This window comes from Vitis riparia, chromosome 1, assembly GCF_004353265.1.
Source record: "Vitis riparia cultivar Riparia Gloire de Montpellier isolate 1030 chromosome 1, EGFV_Vit.rip_1.0, whole genome shotgun sequence".
Lineage (NCBI taxonomy): Eukaryota > Viridiplantae > Streptophyta > Magnoliopsida > Vitales > Vitaceae > Vitis > Vitis riparia.
In genome coordinates, this window is record NC_048431.1 from 4353016 (window position 1) to 4375872 (window position 22857).

Here is a 22857-nt window from a genome sequence, read left to right on the forward strand (position 1 = left end):
GATGTCCTGGATGTATTGCATGCTAGTGATAGTCGATCGAGGAGTCCGGGTAGGAAAAGGGACACGTGGAGGGGAGTTTCTCATAACAGGATACATGGAGGAGAGCCCTCACAGGTATGACGGGATCTGAAAGATTGACCATGGAAAAGGACCACACATCTTTATTCACATGGAAAAAAAAAATGATTAATTAGGTCACATCATGTTTACTCCTTGATTTTATTACTTTTGATACGTTTAATTTTATTGTTTTGTTTCTTGATTTTGTTATTTATCTTGATTCGTTTGATTTAAATGCTTTTGAAAAAAGAGAAAAAAAACATCAAATTTCAATGGATACTTCTTTGGTATCTTAAACATTTTCAAGTAGGAACACATAAAAATGCATCATAGAAAAAATGAAAAAAAAAAAAAATCATGTAGGCATGATATTTGATTTTTTTTTTTAAATTATTATGGGATGTAATTTTTTAACCATTTGCTCGTCCTTATTTTCATTGGGGCATTTTTTATGGGTGACAAAATTTAATATAATTCATCAACATGATTCAAGTTCATCACACTTTTTACGAATTTGTATAAAATATGTATAATCAAATTTGAATCAAATTTATATCAATCTGCATAACTCATTTAATAAATAGATAATTTTTTTTGTTAACTATATATATATATATATAAACTTTTTAAAATTTTTTTAAATAAATAGATGAGTCATAAATATATTAGTTTAAGACATTAATTATATAGACTTCTATAAAATTTAACTCAATTTAATTATTAAATAAGAGATTTTGATTATTAATCAGGTTGAATTTGGATTGACCAATGAATTTAAAACAACAAAAATACAGCTTATCTACTTGCCCCTATTTTTCCCTATTATTTTTTAATACTATTTTAGAAGGCATTGCCATATTTGAACTCCTTTTAAAGCTAATTCTCCCCTTGTTATTATTTTATTTTCTTTTCAAAACATTAGAAATCCATTAATATTAACGAAGATGAAGGACTTGTTTAATAACTATTTTTTAAAATAATTTTTTGTTATTTAGAATGAAAAAACAGGAAAACATTTTTCAAAATTATTTTTTGTTTTCTATTATTAAGAATATAAAATATGGTATTTTTAGAAGACATTTTTTTAATTGTTTTAACTTATTTTTTATTGATTGTTTTAAAAAATAATTATACAAATATAAAATAAAATATTAAATATAAAAATTATTTTTAAAATATATTAAAAAAATTTTAAGTTTCTAAATATATTTTTATTTTATAAAATATCATAGAATAATTTTTAAATCTATTATTAAAAATTGTTTTTCAAAAATGTTTTCAGAGAGGAGACCAAGTCTTGTTTTTACGTTTTACTTTCATTGTCTACTTTAGGTTTTAACATAATTCTTGCATTTACTTTCATTGCCTACTTTAGGTTTTAACTTAATGCTTGCATTATTTAGTCTTTTTTTATTTATTTATTTTGGAAACTTCGAAGCCCTCCAATCTCCACGAGGTCCACCTCCTTTCTTTCTCGAGAATCCCCCTTGGATGACATAAAATCTAACATCAAGCACAAGTTCATATCCGCACCCATCTCTCGTCCTCTTTCCCTCTCCCAACCCCCCTGCCTCGCTCCTCCCCCTCCCTCTCTCTCTCTGTGCATGTAACCAAATTGAACATGATGGTTATGGAGAAAATTCTGCTGTTTCATCTCCTTTCTTTAGCTTTGTTGGGAGCTGTTGTAGAGGCTACACGGTCAGATGACAGACTGATAAAGATATCACAGTTGAAAATGTTTGTTGATGAGCTTCCAGACATGCCAAAAATCCTCGGTTTCGACGTTGTCAATGGCGTTCCAGTTTCCAAGTCCCTGCAGATTGGCATGTTTTCGAAGAAATGGGTACGATTTACTTTCCTTTTTTTTTTTCTTTTGTTTTGGGTTTTTTTATTGCTTTCTAATTTTTTTAAGTGTTAAAACTATATCCGGTTCCATTCTGTGAGGCTAGGTGTATCTTGCTCTTCCCGATGTGCCCTTTTAACTTTAATGGGTGGCCTTTTTACTTACAGAAAGAGAGGGGAAAAAAAAGGAGCTTTGACCTCAAATAGTGTGTTTTAAAAAAAAATTTCAAAAAATAAAGTTGTTTTGAAAATAATACATGATCTAATGCGTCTGTGCCAAATAAGTTGTCATGTCATAAAACCGTAGTTGGTGACTACGGTTTTATTTTTCTAAAGTGGTTAGAAACCGTAGTTACTAATCACGGTTTTAACTTTAAGTTTAAAGCCATAGTTGGTGACTACGGCTTTGATTTTTTTTTAAAATGGTTAAAACCGTATTCACCAACTACGGTTTAACTTTATATATATTTATATATAACTTTAATTTTTTTAATAAAATATTATATTATTTTGATTTTAAATATACTTATTTATTATTTTAAAAATAATAATATATGAAATTAAATAATTGATATTTTTAATTTGATATAAATATATTTTTAAATTTTATTAAAATAATATACTCTATATTTAATATAAATATATTTAGTTAATTATATTTAAATATAAATAAAATATAATAAATTATGAAAGCCTATTAAAAAAAATAATATAAATTATTATATTAATTAATAATTTTTTATATACTATATGTAAGTGGTATATAATGTCACATGTATATAAATTCAATTAAGTTTAAAATTTATCATATTTTAATTTAAGTTCATAATATTATATCGATATGATAATAATTTATTTATATATTCAAATAAATATGCTAAATTTTAAGCTTAAATTAAACTTATATATATATATATATATATATATATATATATGTGTGTGTGTGTGATATTATATACTATTTACATATAATATATAAAAAATTATTAATTAATATGATAATTTATATTATTTTTTTCTCCCAATAGGCATTTATAATTTATTTATTTTAAATAAACATAATTTATTATATTTTATTTATATTTAATTTTAATTAAATAATTATATTTATATTAAATATAGTGTCAATTGTTTTAATAAAATTTATTTATATATTTAAATAAAAATGTGATAAATTTTAAACTTAAATTAAACTTTTTATATATATATATATATATATATATATATATATATATATATATATGTGTGTGTGTGTGTGTGTGTGTGTGAGAGAGGTATTATATACCACTTATATATAATATATAAAAAATTATTAATTAATATAATAATTTATATTACTTTTTTATTTTTCTAAATAGGCATTTATAATTTATTTATTTTAAATAAATATAATTTATTATATTTTATTTTAATTAATTAATTATATTTATATTAAATATAGTGCCTATTGTTTTAATAAAATTTTAAAAAATATTTTTATATCAAATTAAAAATATAAATTATTTAATTTCGTATATTATTATTTTTAAAATAATGAAATAAGTATATTTAAAATCAAAATAATATAATATTTTTATTAAAAAATTAAAGTTATATATAAAGTTAAAACCGCGGTTGGTGACTACGGCTTTGATCATTTTAAAAAAAAGTCAAAGTCATAGTCACCAACTACGGCTTTAAACTTAAAGTTAAAACCGTGGAACCACTTTAGAAAAATAAAACCGTAGTTATCAACTACGGTTTTATGACATGACAGCTTATGTGGCACAGACGCATTAGATCAGACATTATTTTCAAAACAACTTTATTTTTTGGAATTTTTTTTTTAAACGCACTATTTTGGTTCAAAGCTCGGGGAAAAGGATACATAAGGCCACTAACATGGCCTTCTTGTTTCTGCTTTACTCCATTCCCTTATGAGATTCCAACCTGTTCTGGAAGCTACTAGAACAACTTAATGAGTTTTTTTGCTTCTGGTGGCCATCATTTCATACTCTATTTGAGGTAGTTTTTCTTCTAGGGTTTTTTCTTTGGCTTCATTTGAATTTGGGAGGGGGAAAAAATGGAAACCTAAAATTGGCCGACCTTTTATTTCTGCCGACTGTTTGTAGAAGTAGACTGCAGACACTCGTGACACTGTTCACTGTCTAACCACAAAAATTATTTTCACCTTCAAAAATCAAATTATATCCATTAAAGTCTGAGATGGCATCTTTCAGCCTTATCCCTGTGGGTCTTCATTTTCTGAGTCAATGAAAAAATGTGAGAGTAGAAATCTTTGATTTCTCCGGATGTTGGAAAGTTTCATTCTTGTTTGTAAAGTCCAATAATCGCTCTTTTGAAAAGTTAATAACACCTCACCTACATTCTGGTCTTCTTATTTATTTATTTTATATTTATAGAGTTCTTATTTTACCATGTCCAAATCTCTCGTGATGTCATGTATTATGCCAAAAGAATTTCGTTTAGACTCAGAGAACAACACCTTCCTGGGGTTTGAAATATTTCAAGGCAAATTATATCTGACGTGGCAGTGTTTAACCTAGTGAACGGATTTTTTCCTTGACTTTAAATTTGTAATCAAGAAACTGTGTAGTGGGTCCTCTCGGTTCTTTGTCATGATTCAGAAAAGGAAGAAAAAAAGGTCATCTTACTCGACGGTTCTTATCTGGTCTTGCTGTGCAGAAATTCCACAGAGATCTCCCGCCGACCCGTGTATTTGCCTATGGTACTTCAAATAACACCGCAACGGTTCCTGGTCCAACCATCGAGGCCCTCTACGGAGTTGACACCTACGTGACGTGGCGAAATTACCTCCCATCAAAACACATCTTACCCTGGGACCCAACCATCCCAACTGCCATTCCCGCCACGAAGAAGGGCGTCCCAACGGTGGTTCATCTCCACGGGGGCATCGACGAACCCCAGAGCGATGGACACGCCAACTCATGGTTCACCCGTGGCTTCAGAGAAAGAGGCCCCACCTGGACCCAAAAGAAGTACCACTACTACAACATCCAGCAACCAGGCAATATGTTGTACCATGATCATGCAATGGGTTTGACTCGAGTCAACCTTCTGGCTGGCTTGATTGGGGCCTACATAATCCGTCATCCTGATATTGAGTCCCCACTCGGACTCCCTCATGGAAAGGAGTTTGATCGACCCTTGATCGTATTCGATCGAAGCTTTCGCACCGATGGCTCCATCTACATGAATAGAACAGGAAACAATCCCTCCATTCATCCACAATGGCAGCCGGAGTATTTTGGTGATGCAATCATAGTCAACGGAAAAGCCTGGCCACGTTTGACAGTACGACGTCGTAAATATAGATTCCGCATCATCAACGCAAGCAACGCTCGCTTCTTCGAGTTCTTCTTCACCAACGGTCTACGATTCATCCACGTCGGCTCCGACTCATCTTATAGCAAACGTCCGGTGATGATAAAAAAAATCCTCCTGGCCCCATCAGAGATCGTCGATGTGATTGTTGACTTTTCGGAGTCGAAATCCGATTCGGCTATTCTAGCAAACGGTGCGGCTTTTCCCTACCCAAGTGGCGACCCAGTCAACAAGTTCAACGGTAACGTGATGAAGTTCATCATCAAGCGGCAACGCGAGGTTGACACGTCGCGGGTCCCGAAGAGATTGATAAAATACCCATCACCCGATTTATCCAATGCAGCAGCAACACGGTACATAGCAATGTACGAGTACACGAGCCCCACCGATGAGCCAACCCATCTGTTTTTGAACGGAAAACCGTACGAAGCTCCGGCGACGGAGACACCCAAAGAGGGGACCAGTGAGATCTGGAACGTGATCAATCTGACGGCGGATAATCACCCGCTGCACATCCACCTGGGGCTGTTCGTGGTGTTAGAACAGAGAAAGCTGGTGGACGTGGAAAAGTTCAAGGAGTGCATGTTGAAGATCAACAATGCCGTCAAGTGCCAGATAGGCAAGTATGCACGTGGCAACATAACAGCAGTGCCAGCTCACGAGCAGGGTTGGAAAAATGTGTTCAAGATGACGCCGGGGTATGTGACCAAAATACTGGTGAGATTTGCTTACATACACTCCAACGCATCGTATCCGTTCGATGCATCCGCAGAGCCTGGTTACCTGTACCATTGCCACGTAAGTATCTTATTCCACTTTTCAATCTGAATTACTCCAAGCATGAGATCGTTTTATTACTTTCAAGAAGTAACACAACTTACATTCACGGATGTTCTGGTAAAATGGTGAAAATTTATTTAAAAAATTCTTTAAAGTTGTTCTGTTTGAATTTGAATGGGCGTCAGGAAATCATGACTGCTGCCATGCAGATTCCAAATAGAGCTTCATATTCACGGATGCTCTGTAATCTCAGATTTGTCTTCTTGCCTGGGTCAAATGCAGGCCACTTCACTACTTTCAAAGACGCTCCCTTCCATAAGTCTCATCCATATTTTCCTGAATTGTTCCCTTCCCTGTGTTTTCATCTAAATTCACTACAAAACTACAAGGGCGAAAAAACAGAACCAGGAAAAGAAAATTGCTACGAATGAGACACTTCCTTCTGGGCACAATCCAAATGGGAAAATCTTATTTTTTCCTGTAAAAATGCAGATTTTGGATCATGAAGACAATGTGATGATGAGACCCTTGAAGTTCATCAAATAAGAAGATCCATAGAGATTATTACAACAGCAACCTTCTTGTAAGCACAATCCATCGCATTTGGTTTCCTTCTTTAATTTTATCAAACTTATAACTAATCTATTCCACTTCATCAATTCTTTACCTATGCAGGCCCGTTGTTTTCCCAGTGATAATATCGAATAAAGCAGAAGCCCAGTCGCGGAGATGGGATACTGTGTTGTACTGTATCGAATAACCGGAGATGTCTCCTGTGGTATGATAGTTTATAGGTTATGTCCTACGCTTGTAAGTACCATGCTCATTATAATGTTGATGTAATGGTATTACGACAGAGTATGATTAATGTATGATTTTTATAAAATATATATGTTGTTGTAATATATATAAAAATATATGTGACTTTATGAAATTTTCCTCATTCCACTCCTAATATATCCAATTATTCTTCCAGGGGTAGAATTATGAGAGATCCAAAAGTTTTACACCATCTTTGCACTTGGGTCTCATTTTTTTTTTTTTTTTGTACCTTAAGCTCATTTCATTTAACAACTAAGTGTATTTAAATTATATTTAATGTTTTAATTAATTATATGATTAATGTATAATTTTTATAAAGTATATATATGTTGTTGTAATATAAATATTAAAATACGAATTTATGAAATTTGTGTTCATTTTGCTCCCAAAATTTGATATTCCTTTTACAATATATACAACTCTTAAAGGCAAAATTATAATTGGGTCCAAAATTTTATACTATGGTGCTATTTCTTTATAACTCAAGTCTTATTTCTTTATAGTTTGATATGATTTCTTCCTACTTTGATTCTATTAATTTCTTCATAATAGTCTCATCTCATTGCTTGAAAATATAATAAAGAAAAATAAGTAAAATAAATTTTTAAAAACATATAAAAATAATCAAGTTTAAATTTATTTATTTATTTTTATTTTTCTCTAATATTTTCATTCAAAGTTTCTAGGAGGATTAGAGGTTTTTTTTTTTTTTGTAGAATTTTAGGCGAATGCTAAAAATTATCCCAAGGTATGAGGTTTGGAATTATGGGATTGAAAAATTAAACAATTAATTTTCCAAAGGAGAAAATTAGAATGTTATTAGGAAGAATAGGTAGGAGCAAAATCGTGAGACTATTCCAGGAAACTTTGAGGGCGCGTAGCGAAAGAGAGGCAGTTATCCTCACTCGCAGGACCCAATCTCAGCCCAGAAAATGGCGCTTCGTCACATGCCTCCCTTTCCATCTTTCACCGGTGGAAATCTGGTCATCGGAAAACCGCAGCCGCTGGTTAAACTAAAAATCTCCTGCTCTTATCATTCCAACAAGGTCACTTCACTCGACACTCTTTAACTCCCACTTCTTCTTGGTTTCCGTTTACAAATAATGAAAAAATTGGTGATGGTAAATGTGATTGTGAGAAGTATTGGGTTCTGATTTTTCCGGGGTGGTGATACAGTGCAAGAAGGAGTAGACGAGCGTGATGATAGTGCCGACAGGTGTAGGTACCACCATCGGTGGATTCGCCGGCGACCCTTAGCCAGTTGCTCGTGCACTCGCCTCCGTCGTTGATGGCCTCATTTCGCACCCTAACGTACGTCTCTCTCTCTAACCCTAACTCAAAAAGGGTGTTTTAGTCATTTATCGTTAATAGTTAGATTCCATCTCCACAGGAATTACTGTTGTTCCCTTGCATCTTGAGTTGCATTGGGTTATTTTTAATAAATAAGTTTAACTACGAAATTATGCTGCGTTTATGTATGAATTAATCAAGGATTAACAGTTATGAAGTACTGTGGCCCGGGGTTGAATCTTAATGGATGAGGGCCGGCCCAATAATTGAATGGGCCATGAAAATCGAGCCTGGACAAACGTAATGATCGGGCCCGTCCAAATAAGTGGGCAATAGGACGGGTTAGTCCTGTGCCCATGGCTACCGTGGGATGGAAAATGCGAAAACTTTCTGCTTGGACTTATTTTTTAGAAGTCTAAAACATATACCTTAGCTATGGTCTATGGAGGACAGTGCAGCCTATGCTTAAGCATCTATCTCTGCAACTTTGGGTGCTTAATGCAGCAATGCTTTATTGGCCCGTGCCAAATGTGCTATATGTTGTAGGTTTTGCTCTTGATCGATTTGCCGAAGGCTTATGGGCATTGCAGCCAGTTCACCAAAATAGAGTATGCTTCTATAATCTTGTCTCATTTCTTGCATGTAATTATGTCATGTTTGATGGCTGCTTAGTCTGTAATCTTACATTGGGCTTGTGATGTCAAGCAGGTGGGGTTGGTTCTTGATGCTGCAATAGAGGGGGAGCTTCAACTTCGCCATTTGCAAGTGGCTGATGCGACAAGAGCTTCCCTTGGATTGCCTGTTTTGGAATATATCGTCACTGACACTCCTTTACTGGTATGCGTCCTTATCAGCTAGCAGATTAAAGACTAATGGAGCCAAATATCAACATACTGCTAATTGCCCACATCTTAAGTGGAGCTAAAGTAAAAGATGCATGTTCCAGACAGATTACATAACATGTTTCATGTGCTGCAGACCTTTCCCTTTGCAAGACATGTTTTATGCGCTGCAGGCCTTTCTCTTTGATGACTAACTGCACTTCTTGTGAGATGCTTATTGATGACATGGGCATGATGCATTAGACCAAGGGTCATACACTTGGTGATTGATGAGTCAACATTATTTGTATTGTCTAATTATGATCTCTCTTCATGAGAACTGATGGACTTTTACAAAGTTTGTAGCAATGAAAACATTGCCCCTGCAATTCAGTAACTTTGCTTTTCTCTTCTCCTTTAAAAATTTTAAATGTAGTTTAGTATCAAAGTTTGTTTATTAATGGATTATCTGACATGTCATGTCATGGTTGGATAGCGAATTGCTGCTCAACGGTTGTTCTCATTTTCTCTGTTCTTGGCCGAATGTTGTCATTGCATTTAAGTACTTTGATTTTCATGAATGCAGAGTTCCACTACCAAGGTAATCGTGAGCTGTTCATATCTATAACGTGTTTTATAGGTGGAGAAATGGGTTGATCCAAAGAGCGGGCAATCAACAGGGAGAATTAAGCATCCTGATTCACTACCGAGAGCTGTGCAGACTTTAGTTAACCGAACAAAGGTAAATGCTGTTGCAGTGGTGGGATGCTTTCTGATGACGATGTTGAAGACATGGATGATTATCGACAAGGGATGGTATGGAAATTATATTCTTGGGTACCATGCTGCATTTCTGTCACTATTTTGGACATAAAGAACAAATATCTCCTCCATGACAGCTGTTGAAGTTAAGGATATTAGTATCCATAATTGCTTAATTAACATCCAAAGTAATTTTCTAGTTATTTAAAATTCCCAAATATTCAAACAAATTCTAGAGCAAGAGCTAGTGCTTCTCCTCCCATTTGCTTTCTATTTTCCCACTCAAATTCAACAATAAATACTTCCAATTTATTGCTTGTGTTGCGGCTAACGCTTGTCATCATAATAGGATTGCCAACTTCCTCTTGTTCCTCCAGACAAGAATAGAAGCATCTGTTATTTAGTCTAATGCCTTTTTCAGTTGACGTAAAGTGTTGTATAAACATGATGCATATATACGGTGCTTATATTGTGATATGAGTTAGCTACTAAAACTCTTTTTCTCTTCTTCTCAAAGCGAGAGGAAGAAATTGGCATCTAGAGTTGAAAGGTGCCGATTATTTAAGACTGAATCAATGTTGGGTTTTTGTGCTTCAAAGTTTGTATCTCATTCCTTCTCATTCTCTTTAACCCGCAGGGTATAGATGATTTAGCAAGAGTGGAGGCAGTTATAAGCCATCTGGTGGTGAAGGAATTCCAGATCCCTTGTGCACATGCACCTGCATTATCTCCCTTTCCTTTGAGCCTATCACTGTGTCCAAAATCAGCTGCCGAGGAGGTGAGTAATATCTTTTGAGGGCACAAAGAACTTATAGCTACATGAGAAGTGGTTTTTGTGGTTATAGAAAGGGACAGTAGGTATCTTTGTGTGAGTTTGCATGTGTGCACGCCTGTGGACCCGCATTTTTCACGTGCATCCCTACTCGATCGGCGAGACTCGCTTTTTATTCGTGAAAAAAATATTTTTAGAAAAGTTGAAGTTGCCACCTATTTTATTTTTATTTTAAAGGGAAAATAAAACAAGAAAGAAAAACCCTAAAAAGTGACTCCATAGTTTTGCAAAAAAACATGTCTTTGGGAAACCTGAGTCTAGGCCCGGGGATCGGGTTACTTATTGGGAAGGTACCTCTAAAAGGTAGCACCCCTCTAAGCCCTATAAAGGTCTTTACTGACTAAGTTGAGGGAAACGTGACAATTAAATAGTTGATCATGGGTACCTAAGTAGGCTAGGTGATTTCGAAAAATAGCATGCTTAGCAGGAAAACCAATCACAATCATGAAGAAGATTTAGGGTACGTACCTGGACTGCTTCTTAAGCACTATCATAAGACATCAAAGGTTAGTTTGAAAATATGACGCATAATATACATTTTTATCAAAGATGATCAATCAAACACTAAGACAATCAATTATGGCATCAAACATGGATATGGCTCATGATGTTAATACACATTCATAGAATTTTAGAGTTTGAGGGCAGGAAGAGCGTACCCGGATAGCAAGCTAATACTCCTCTATGGGAAACAAGTTTGCTTAGTAACAAGTGTGAAATAATCTCAATGCCACAAAGAGAAATCACAATCAATCAAATATCAAGCAAACAATATTGATGAGAATATCATGAATGTCGGGCCCCCACCAAAGCCCTTATTGCTTTTGCATGAATCGGTTCAGTGAATTCCATTATTTGGAACCATGAATTTTGTTCATGCTTGTGAAAAATCAAGAAGATCAAGAAAATGGTTGAAAGCCAAAGAAAATAGTGAAAGTGCTTTTGTTGAAGGGAGACAGATTCTTGATGCTGCCCTTATTGCCAATGAGGCAATAGATTCTTTGTTGAAACGAAATGAGAGTGGGGTGTTATGTAAGTTGGACTTAGAGAAGGCATACGATCACATAAGCTGGAACTTTTTGCTGTTTGTATTGAAAAGCATGGGATTTGGGGAGAAGTGGAATGGGTGGATCTCCTGGTGCATCTCTACAGCTACGTTTTCAGTATTGATCAATGGCACCCCGGAAGGCTACTTCAACAGTTCAAGGGGGCTGCGTCAGGGGGACCCCCTATCCCCGTACCTTTTCGTGATAGGAATGGAGGCCCTGAGTAGGCTGATCCATAGAGCAGTGGGGGGAGGGTTCCTATCAGGCTGTAGAGTTAATGGAAGAGGCGGGAATGGGGCTTTGGTCTCTCACTTGCTGTTTGCCGACGATACGTTAGTGTTTTGTGAAGCTTCTGAAGATCAGATGGTCCACCTAAGCTGGTTGTTGATGTGGTTTGAAGCCATATCAGGATTGAGAATCAACTTGGACAAAAGCGAAATTTTGCCGGTTGGTAGAGTGGAGAATTTGGAGAATTTGGCTCTTGAGGCTGGCTGTAAAGTGGGCAGGCTGCCTTCTACCTATTTGGGGATTCCGTTGGGGGCGAATCACAAGTCCGTGGCTGTTTGGGATGGGGTGGAAGAGAGATTTAGGAAACGGCTGGCCTTGTGGAAGAGACAATTTATCTCCAAAGGAGGGAGGCTTACTCTAATTCGGAGTACATTGTCAAGTATGCCTATATACTTGATGTCTTTAATCCGAATGCCTAGAGTGGTTAGTCTAAGGTTGGAGAAAATTCAAAGGGATTTCTTGTGGGGAGGGGGTGCTTTGGAGAGGAAGCCTCACTTAGTTAATTGGGAAATTGTTTGCATGGATAAAAGGAAGGGGGGATTGGGTGTTAGACGCCTCTCCACCCTTAATAGGGCCCTTCTTTGCAAGTGGAATTGGCGTTATGCGATTGAAAGGGAGAACTTTTGGAGGCTTGTCATTAGGAGGAAGTTTGGGGAGGAAGAAGGGGTTGGAGTTCTAGAGAAGTTAGGGAGAGCTATGGAGTTGGTTTTTGGAAGGAAATAAGGAAGGAAGGCGCCCTTATGCAAAATAAAGTGGCTTTTGTAGTGGGGAATGGTAGAAGGGTAAAGTTTTGGAAAGATATATGGTGGGGGAATCTCGCCTTATGCAATTCTTACCCCTCCTTGTATGCTTTTGCCTCCTCTAAGGAGGCTTGGGTTGAGGAGTTTTGGGACACTTCGGGAGGGGAAGGGGCTTGGAGTCCTAGATTTTCTAGGTCCTTCAATGATTGGGAGGTGGAGGAGGTGGAGAGGCTTCTTTTGGCAATCCGAGGAGCAAGGCTTAGTCCTCTTATGGAAGATAGACTGATGTGGAAGGCGAATTCGAATGGGATTTTTTCAGTTAAATCGCTCTATAATGATCTTTCTTCAAGAAGAGCTGGTCTTTTCCCTCACGGTGTGATATGGAACCCTAGAGTGCCTTTCAAAGTGAGCTTCTTTGCTTGGGAGGCCTCTTGGGGTAAGGTGCTCACTATGGATCAGCTTAAAAAGAGGGGTGGGCTGTTGCTAACAGATGTTTTTTGTGCTGTGAGGAAGAGGAGTCAATTGATCATATCCTTATACATTGCTCCAAGGCAAGAGCTTTATGGGATTTATTGTTTGCCCTTTTTGGAGTTTGTTGGGTCCTCCCTTCTTCGGCTAAAGAGACCCTTATTGAATGGGGGGGCTGCATGTGGGGTAAGAAGCATAGAAAAGTATGGAAGGCAGCCCCGTTGTGCCTTTTTTGGACGATTTGGTTGGAAAGAAACAGGATTGCTTTCGAAAACGAGGACTTTTCGGTTCATAGGGTGAAAAATTCTTTTGTTTGTAATCTTTGGGTTTGGACAAAATCAATTGTAAATGAAGGTTCTATTACTTTACCTAGTTTTATTGATTGGCTAGGCGCTAGATGAGGGTCGGGTTTGTATTTTCTCTTCTTTTGTGTGTGCCTTAAGGGGCCTTTTGTATACTTCCTGTATGCTATTGGGTTTTCCTCTTGGTGCCCTTTTCTAATATATTGTTGCCTTTGCCTATCAAAAAAAAAAAATAGTGAAAGTGCATGCCGAGAGGAAAAATGGCAGCAAAGGATTATTAAAGATGAATTTTTTAATGCTGAGAATATTTAGTTGAAAAATGACTCAAAAATTCAATTTAAAAACAATAAATTCCCAATCAAAGAAGCAAATAGATGAGGAGGTGGAATGTCGGCCGGACAGAATTCCGGATGTGAGATATCCGGAGAAGGTGGAACGTTTGCCAGACAGAATTCCGGATGTGAGATATCCGGAGAAGGTGAAACGTTGGCCGGACAAAATTCCGGATGTGAGATGTCCGGAGAAGGTGGAATGGCGGCGGGACAGAATTCCGGATGTGAGATATCCGAAGGAGGTGGAATGGCGGCAGGACAGAATTCTGGATGTGAGATATCCGAAGGAGGTGGAACGTTGGCCGGACAGAATTCTGGATGTGAGATATCCGAAGAAGGTGGAACGTTGGCCAGACAGAATTCCGGATATGAGATATCCGGAGGAGGTTGAATGGCGGCGGGCAGAATTCCGGATGTGAGACATCCGGAGGAGATGAAACGTTGGCTGAACAGAATTCCGGATGTGAGATATCCGGAGGAGGTGGAATGACGGCAGGCAGAATTCCGGATGTGAGACATCCGGAGGAGATGGAACGTTGGCCGGACAGAATTCCGGATGTGAGATATTCGGAGGAGGTGGAATGACGGCGGGTAGAATTCCGGATGTGAGACATCCGGATAAGGTGGAATGGCGGCGGGACAGAATTCCTCCTATTCCAAGAGTTCCAGAAAACAGAGTAGAGATAAGGAAAAATAAAAATAAAAACAAAAAAAAAGAATAACCAAGCCAAGCCACATTCCATTGCTTTGTCAATGGGCTTGGAATGGTGAGAGAGGTACAAACAGAATCCAGCAAACAAGTATAGCCATAGTTCTCATGTAATGCACAGGAAATTAAAAAAATAAAACCTTTCACCCCTAAATCAAAATTAGAGAACTCCAAAGAGACAAATCAACAACATCTATAGAAGCAATCAAGTACCAATGTAGACAAACATATGACCTCCGTCATTCTACCCCCTAGCATCCAAACGAGACTCAAAATCCAACGAAAATTCATACATCAAAAGGATAATTGGAATCAAGAAGGGGTCTACAGTAAACATACCTGGAAACACTTCCTTTCGATGAGAAAATCTCCACTGGTTTTTGTATTCTCAGATTTTTTCCACTGGTCTTTTTCGTGCTTCCTTCCTCTTCCCTTGAAAACTTCTCTCTCTGCCAAGATAATAAAAAAATCTCCACTTTTTTTCTTCCTCTCTCACGTATATATATTAGCCTTCCCCTAGAACCCCCCAACCTTCGCTGGAGGAAAAAAAATCCCCTCCTTTTTTTTTTTTAAATCTCTTTCCTTTCTTATTTTCTTCACTTTTATAACCGATTCCCCCATAGAAATAATATATGTGCTATCCTTCTAAAAAACAAAATTTTTTTTTTTTTAAATTCTGTTGACTCTCCTTCCAAATAGATGGCGGCCCGTTTCCTCATGCCCAAAAGCCAAGAAATATGATTTAGAAAACTTGTAATAAGATAAGATAAAATAAAATAAAATAAAAAATGATAAAGAAATCCATATAAGCCACACAAGTCATGTAGGCCATGTAATCATACAAGTCATATAAAAAGTGGGTTTTAAAAAAAAAGTGCTAAAGTGGACCTAAGTGAACTAAACCCAATGAAGTGTCTAAGTCTAAATTAAAGCTGCCGAGGTCATAATAAGGGGTTGGGCAATCCCTCAATCAAAGTCTCCGAGGTGGTTCAAGAAAGGTAAGTAACGTGAGTAGATATGGGCTACCAAGGAGCTACTGTAAAGTATCGAATAAGTATCTAATAAGACATGTGCTAGGAGGACAAAATTAAGGGTCTACAACACCAGTGTTCATTTGTATAAACTGATGGGTGGGTAGGTAGGTGCATGTTTTCACCTATAGGGTGGATGTTGTTGTTTGTCTTTGCATTAGGACTAAATTCCATTGATTATCATTTGGACACTTCAGGCCAATGGTGTCACTATGGAAAGTTGAATATTATATTCCTTACTGGGAACCTGATAGAAAGGTTTAATATGGTAATGGGGTTCCATAAAGATAATGTGGCTTATTTCATTAGGAAAACACTATTATGCAGAAGGAATTTATCATCTTATCTGAAAACCAATTGGTTGGCAACCAATGAGGTCAAAATAATCCTCATCATGTGGTTTGAGTCACACCAAATCCTGAGCTAAGAACCTTGAGCATACTTCTTGTGACCAAAATCAAATTCCAATCCAACCTGATATTGAACTTATTTCTTAAGCCAAAATAACCTTTGACATACTTTTGGGGCCAACATTAAATTCCAAGCATAATAAATCTTAGGCCTTACTTCTTGAGCCATTATTTTCCCAGGGAGTGGGATCGTTGAAAAACTAATAAATCCATCCCTCACTAGGTCAACATCATATCCCAATCCAACATAGTCTAGAGCTTACTTCTTGAGCCAACACCATATCCTGAGCCAACACAACCTTAGGCATACTTCTGAGGGCAACATCAAATCCCAAGCACACTGAACCTTGGACCTTACTTCTTGAGCCGTCATTTTCTTGAAAAGTGGTATCATTATTGACCTAACAAATCCTTTCCCTAACATGACATTCTTGAGACTTGCATTGATGACTTGGCTCTTATATCACTTGTTTTTTTTATTTATTTATTTATAAATAAATAGAGAAAATATATTAAAAGCACATGCAAAATGGCACAACAAAGTACACACGAAGTATACAATAAAGGCCATCGGGCAAGCAAGAGAGAAGAAAGAAAAGCAAATACCAACCACCCAAACAACAATCAAACCTCTACACCTTAAAGACCAGAAAGGAAAAGAAAGCATCCTCATAGTAGGAGAGATTAAACCCCACAGGTCACCTTCCTTCCCCTGACTAAGAGAGGAGAGCTTTTGTATTTAACCGAGCATTCCAATTTATGAATTTCCCTCTCAACATGGGAGGATGAAAATGATTTTTTCTTTCCCCCTGAGATTTTCACCCCATGCCCTTTTCTTGCTTTCATTTTCCTCAGGAGGAAAGTAATTTCCTTTTCAAAACCCACCACCGGCATCCCCAAGCTATTGAACTTGGCAAAATTACAAGGAAGGCTCTTATATCACTTGTTATGCATATGACTAATAGTATTAAACCACTAAATCTTGAGCAAACAACCTTGTATATATTTCTTAAGTCAATACCAAATCTTATTTCTTGAGTCAATACTAAATCCCAAGCAAACACAACCTTGGACATATTTCCCATTTGAATTTCTTGAGCCACTACTAAATCTTGAGCGAACACAACCTTGGACATATTTTCTGGGCTTACATCAAATCCCAAGCATATGAAATCTTGGGTTTTATTTCTGGAGTCATCATTTTCCCAAGAATTAACATTATTGCCAATTTAACAAATCACCCCTTCCCCTGACATGATGCTCCTTTGGACTCAAACCCATGACTTGGCTTTGATAGTACTTGTTATACACAAGCCCATAGTCATCTTATCTAAAAACCAATTGGATGTAAGTGAAATCAAACTAATCCTCTTTATGTGGTTCAAGTCACACAAAATTTTGAGCCAACAATGTTGGACTTATTTACTAGGGCTAACATCAAATCCTGAGTATACCAAATCTTAGGCCTTGCTTCTGGAGCCATCATTTTCTTAGGGAGCGATATTGTTGCCAACCTTACAAGCACCATCAAGTAGATGTTGATAACATTAAAAAAAAATTCTAATATGAGATGAATAGGTTTCCAATCATAAAATCATAGTAGTTTTCTATCAAATGTCTACATTGAGTGTTTTCTACTTTGATTTTGCAAAATTTCGTGGTGCATGTTACTTTCTCATGGCAATTGATAAGACTAGTGTAGGGAAAATATTAATTTGGAGCCACCAATAGATGCTTTGGAATCAAACTTTTTTAACTTAGGGGTCACCTAACATTCTTTATGGGAAAAGTATCTTTGCCATGCATCATAGTTGCATAAAGGGTTCATAAAAATTTGGTAAGGAACTCATCAAATTATGACTTAGTGATCAGTATCAATTTTGACTTCTTACATCCATAATAATTCTATTGAACTGATCAAAGTGGTCTTTAATTGATGTTCCTTCCTTCATCTAGAGAGAGAACAATCACTTCTTTAAATATAAGTAATTTGTAAGAGATTTTTGGTGATACATAAATTTTCTAGTTTCAACTAACTTAACAATCATACCCTTTTCTACAACATCATGAAATACTTCATTACCCAAGCACATGATAACACTACGTGTTTTTTTCATAAGTTGATCCTTCTCTTTGTTAGACACTATTGCCAATAGAGATTTCCCACCTTTTTGTTCTTAAAGACAACCATTGTTGGACCAATAGGGCACATATTTGAATGTGCTATAAATTGAAAATGTTTTTTCTATATAACTTCTGAACTTTGAACTTTGTCACAAAAGCAACCCTAACAATCTTAGCTTTGATACTAGTTTATTGTGATCAACGTCAATAAAGAACAATAATAGAAAGAAAGGAAAATAGGAAAATGAAAGTAGAAAACACACAAAGTGCACAACGATTTACTTCTTCAGACCTAAATCCTACATTCATAAGTAAAGACAACAAAGAACTTAGCCTTTGTGCAAGGAAAGGAAAATAAGAAAATAAAAAGTAGAAAACACACAAAGTGCATAATGATTTACTTGTTCCAGCCTAAAGCCTATATCCACGAGCAAAGACAACAAAAAACTTAAACTTTGTGCAAGGGGATTACAATCCTAAAACTCTTAAATCCAAAAGCTCCAATTACTGCTAAAAAAACTATTTCTTTTAGTAAAAAACTCTTACCATATTTGTCCTTATTACATAGAAAAATTGCATAATAATATACTTGTTTTATAAGAATAGGAAAACTCTCTTTCCAGAATATCTTCTAATAGGAAAATATTGTGGACTTAGAAATTGATTCAAAATGGAACTTGAGACACTTTCCAACAGTTTTTCTTATTTTCATGTAAATATGCATGCCTAATGTCTAGTTTTTTCAATCAATGTTTTTGTTCCTTTCCTTCTCTATCTCTATCTCATATGCATATCTATGTCAATTCTATATGACAGATAGGATACACATTCTTGCCATGTGTGCTTGCTGGCCTAAGTAATACACCACAATATGTAGTCAAGAACTCTTGAGTCTTTGGAGAAGGGTTGCATATTAGCAAGTGGTGTTGATAGCATCATTCTTCCTATGGATGCTTGTGAAGGAGATGGTGCTCTTGCTTTTGCCAGAAGCAAAAAGGACAAGGTAGAAGTTCAAGCATATGATTATACTTGAATCTTTATTTACAAGTTATCTGGAAAGAATACATCAGTTCACCACCAGAACTTCTTTCTGACCTAGTCAAGCAATTCAAACAATTTGTCTTCAGTTGCTAGTTTCTTGTAATTGCTAACTCAGATGCAGCCACTTATTATTACTGTCGAGGAAAATGAAACAGTTCTCAATGATACACCGGAAAAGTACAGCATTGAAGTGGTATGCATCTAATAATTTGCTTTGCTTAATTTCTTTATGATTAATGTCTTTTTAGGTGTTCATGTAGCAATTAGCAAGAATGAGTTTGGTCACCATTAAGTAAGAATGAGTTTTGATACCTAGAATAAGAACCAAATTAGAACTAGCAAGTCTTAATCCTAAGTATTTGGTATCAGTCTTATAGAGCAAAGTATCATCTGTCAGGTTTTGAGTTGTATTGGAACTCAATCTTAACCTGATGCCAATTTGCAAAATTTGATCCCAAATCCTTTGAAGTCCAATTGATGGCAAGAGTGGGGCCTGCCATGAACATTGGACAAGATGAATTGATGGGTAGGATAAGCGACCTGCCCACAAGGAGTAAGAATTAATACTAATATTGTCCATATGACACAGAAATAATGTTTGAAAACATTGATATTCACTTTTATACATCAAATTTTGTTATACCTCTGGCTCTACTTCTCTTCAAAGGATACCAGAAGCAGGCTATTATAAATTATTTGTGACCATCAAAAATCAAATTATAGTAAAAATAATTATGATTTGATACCAATAGATAATTTCTAATGGCCTATTTATGATGTCTGCTTCAAGAGAAGCAAAATCAGAAGCAGAAATCCAATAACTTAAGGTACTTATCTTTGATCTTTCAAACCAGCCATTTTTGATCTGTCAAACCAGATGTTTTTTATCTGTCTCTGGAAGGTGCTGGTACATGCTTCTGTCATGGATTACTTGAAAAAATTGCTGGAAGGTACCAAAGTTGAAATGACCTGGAATATGCAATATTCGAATATATAGGTTGTTTTTTCATTACATGTACAAGAACAGATCTGTACCTAGGTATCTGACCTTTTGTCACTTGAATGCAGACATAAGGATACGGTAATTTTAGAATGAAATTTTATCAAATTGCTCCAAGGATCTTGATTACCATCTGCTTAGCCATCACCACTGAGATAATTTTTTGAAATAGCGGCCTTCAGCTGCTTTCTGGAAAAAGTTAAAAGGTTGCCCAAGTATTTTCTAGGATCACTTTCTAAAACACTTTATATTAACCTTTGATATTCTTTACAGAATGAAGATTTCTGAAAGAGAGGTAATTATTTAGGACAAAATAACCTTTGTACTCGGTTGATTACATGAAACAATTCCAAAGTACTATGAGATTAAGTTGGCACTTATAAGTAGGGATAACATGGGGTGGGTTACCCCCATCCTATTCTTGTCCCGTTTATTTATATCTATTCCTATACCATCCAAAAAAAAAAATTTTAAACAGGGTGGGACGGGTGTAGGAGATTTCCCTACTTGTCCTACCCTACCTTGTTTATTTATTTATTTTTTAATTCTTTTATAATTTTTTTTCTTTTAAAATTTTAAATTATATTAAAATAAATATAATTTATAAATAAATAAAATATTATAGATGCTTATAATTTATTTTTATGAAAAAATAATTTATTTATTTATTTTATATATGTTAAAAAAGGTGAAAAATGAAAAAAACTCAATCAAAATTATTTTTGTTTAATAGTATCTATAATGAGGGTGGGTGGGACAAAATCGTATCTAATCTTGCCTTGAGTTTGCCTCAAACCTGTTTATACTTATCCAAACCCATTGTATTAGGATAGGGATGGGGTAGAGAAGGGTAGGTACCTGAAAAACCCGTCTTATTACCATCCCTACTTACAAGATAAAATTTAAAAAAGATGAGAAAGAAGATTAAGAGAAAGTAAAAGATCTATGCCCCTGATGATCATTGATAAATTTCTAGTTATGTTGGAAGTCATTCCTTGAATTGTATTTTGTAAAGAAAGTAACAGAAAGGTAACAGAAACTGAGAATGGTAAAGTGATTTTCTGTTTTTATGTTTTTATTTTTCTCTCTCTTTATTCTGTTGTTTACAGACTAATATATATAGTAGACCTAACTAACAAATTCTCTAACAATTCATCTAACAATAATAAAAGAAAACCCATGAGCATATGACACATGTACGTCTTGTAACCATACCAAACTATCTCTTAACATATTCAAACACAATAACTTTATCATAAATTATTTCCTAGAAATTGCCCCTAATTCAACTTCAGATGTTTGGTCTCTGAGGGAAATCTTACTTTTGTTCAGGTCAAGGTCGCAAACTATTGAGAAGCTATAGGTGTTATTGCAGCTCATAAGGCAGGGATAGACCCAAATTCCCTCTGAAGAAACAGAATTAATAACATCCGATGCTCTCCATCCATATCTTCCAATGGTTATTCGGTTTCAAGTGTTAGATCTGTCACATGATTCGGGTATATCAACATTTAGTTTGGTCTGAGTTATTTTAAATGCCAAGAAGTTCATGATTTTCCGGTGTTTGAGAGTACTTCAGGTATGGCCCTCTGGGCATTTCTACCTTTTGGATTAGCAATGGAGGAAATGGAAAAAAGATATAGGTCCTTATATTGATGGGTTGGTTAAATGGCAATTCCTAATCCTTAAAATCCGGCCATATGTTCTGTACAAGTCAGGATGATGGGCGTATTGGAGAAGCAACCGGACAAATAATCAACTTTCAAAGACAAATACCAACTGGTTTGTTCGTGATGTCGCTATTTCATAAAGAAGCACCAATGGGCTTTTACGCTCTTATGGGTGGAGTCTATCAAATCGTTGTCATAATGTATTCGAAATTTTGCTTCAGCCTATCGCATAAGGGCTTGGAACTTTGATGGAACGTGAACCAACCAGTCAAATGGAGTGAAATTTTGATCGTTGCGGTTCACTTGATTTTATACAGTGCAAGTATCAACTTGTTTCTATCAAGACCATAAAAATGGTAGATGTTGCATTCATGGTTTGCTTGGCGAGGCCCCGGTGAAAGCTTGGGTGACAATTGCATGATGATACTACATTTTTCCTTGTAAGATGTTCATGCGGTTTATTTGGACCGACTTTTAAGGAGTTAGTGGCTCTTTTTTAAACTCAATAAGTTTGGTTAATTTTATTTATCTCATAGGGAAAACATTTCTCATTTTAACTTCTGACCTCGGCATGTTTAACAAACATTCATTACCTTATCTATGGTGTCTCAGTAGTAGTTCGTGAGAAGATCATTTATCCAAATCCAATTATGACTGAAATTAACCAGCCTTTTAGAATAGTAATGTGGGTTTTAATCATGCTTATGTAAGATGGTGACGGTGAAAGCTTTAACAAACTTCAAAAAGGACGGTTTATTTACCTTTCCAAAAAAGGAAAAAGAATGGTGGGTCTTTATTTTTATTGTTTTGGCCATATCCAGCTCATGGATTGCGATTTCTCCGGTGGTCCATGGAACGAGTGGAGAACTCAACACTACATTTGCATCACAGATTTTCTTCAATAATGCCCAGAGATTTCCTCCATTGCTCACTCTTTTTCATAACCCGTGATCTTATCCACCCTCCCACAAAGGAGTAGATATTATGGACAGATGCAATTATGGCGAAAATGTCTGTCCTTGAAATTGAGCCTTTCCCATCCATCTTCTCTTAGGAATAGAAAGATTTTAGATTTTTCAACCATCATCCATGTGAAGTATGTTTATTCAAAGATCCTGAATCCAAATGTTTTTCATGTCCAC

The 22857-nt window shown here is 35.8% G+C and overlaps 1 protein-coding gene and 1 long non-coding RNA gene across 3 annotated transcripts; both read left to right on the plus strand.

Moving 5' to 3' along the window:
* The first annotated feature begins 1553 nt into the window (after positions 1 to 1553).
* Positions 1554 to 6986, plus strand: LOC117913981 (multicopper oxidase LPR1-like). Of its 2 annotated transcripts, XM_034829139.1 has the most exons (4): positions 1558 to 1903; positions 4588 to 6045; positions 6520 to 6610; positions 6703 to 6986. In XM_034829139.1, the coding sequence occupies exons 1-3, from the start codon at positions 1682 to 1684 to the stop codon at positions 6571 to 6573; spliced, it is 1734 nt and encodes a 577-aa protein (XP_034685030.1). In that variant the 5' UTR covers positions 1558 to 1681; the 3' UTR covers positions 6574 to 6610; positions 6703 to 6986. The 2 variants fall into 2 exon arrangements, with proteins under 2 accessions (XP_034685022.1, XP_034685030.1); XM_034829131.1 differs by lacking the exons at positions 6520 to 6610; positions 6703 to 6986 and adding an exon at positions 6213 to 6488 and having other exon boundaries at positions 1554 to 1903.
* Positions 6987 to 7621: 635 nt separating this feature from the next.
* Positions 7622 to 22221, plus strand: LOC117925323. Its single transcript, XR_004652976.1, has 8 exons — positions 7622 to 7895; positions 8026 to 8160; positions 8686 to 8747; positions 8848 to 9353; positions 9547 to 9776; positions 10360 to 10500; positions 18821 to 19238; positions 21378 to 22221. It is a non-coding gene; the product is annotated as an uncharacterized LOC117925323 (long non-coding RNA).
* The last annotated feature ends 636 nt before the right edge of the window (positions 22222 to 22857 follow it).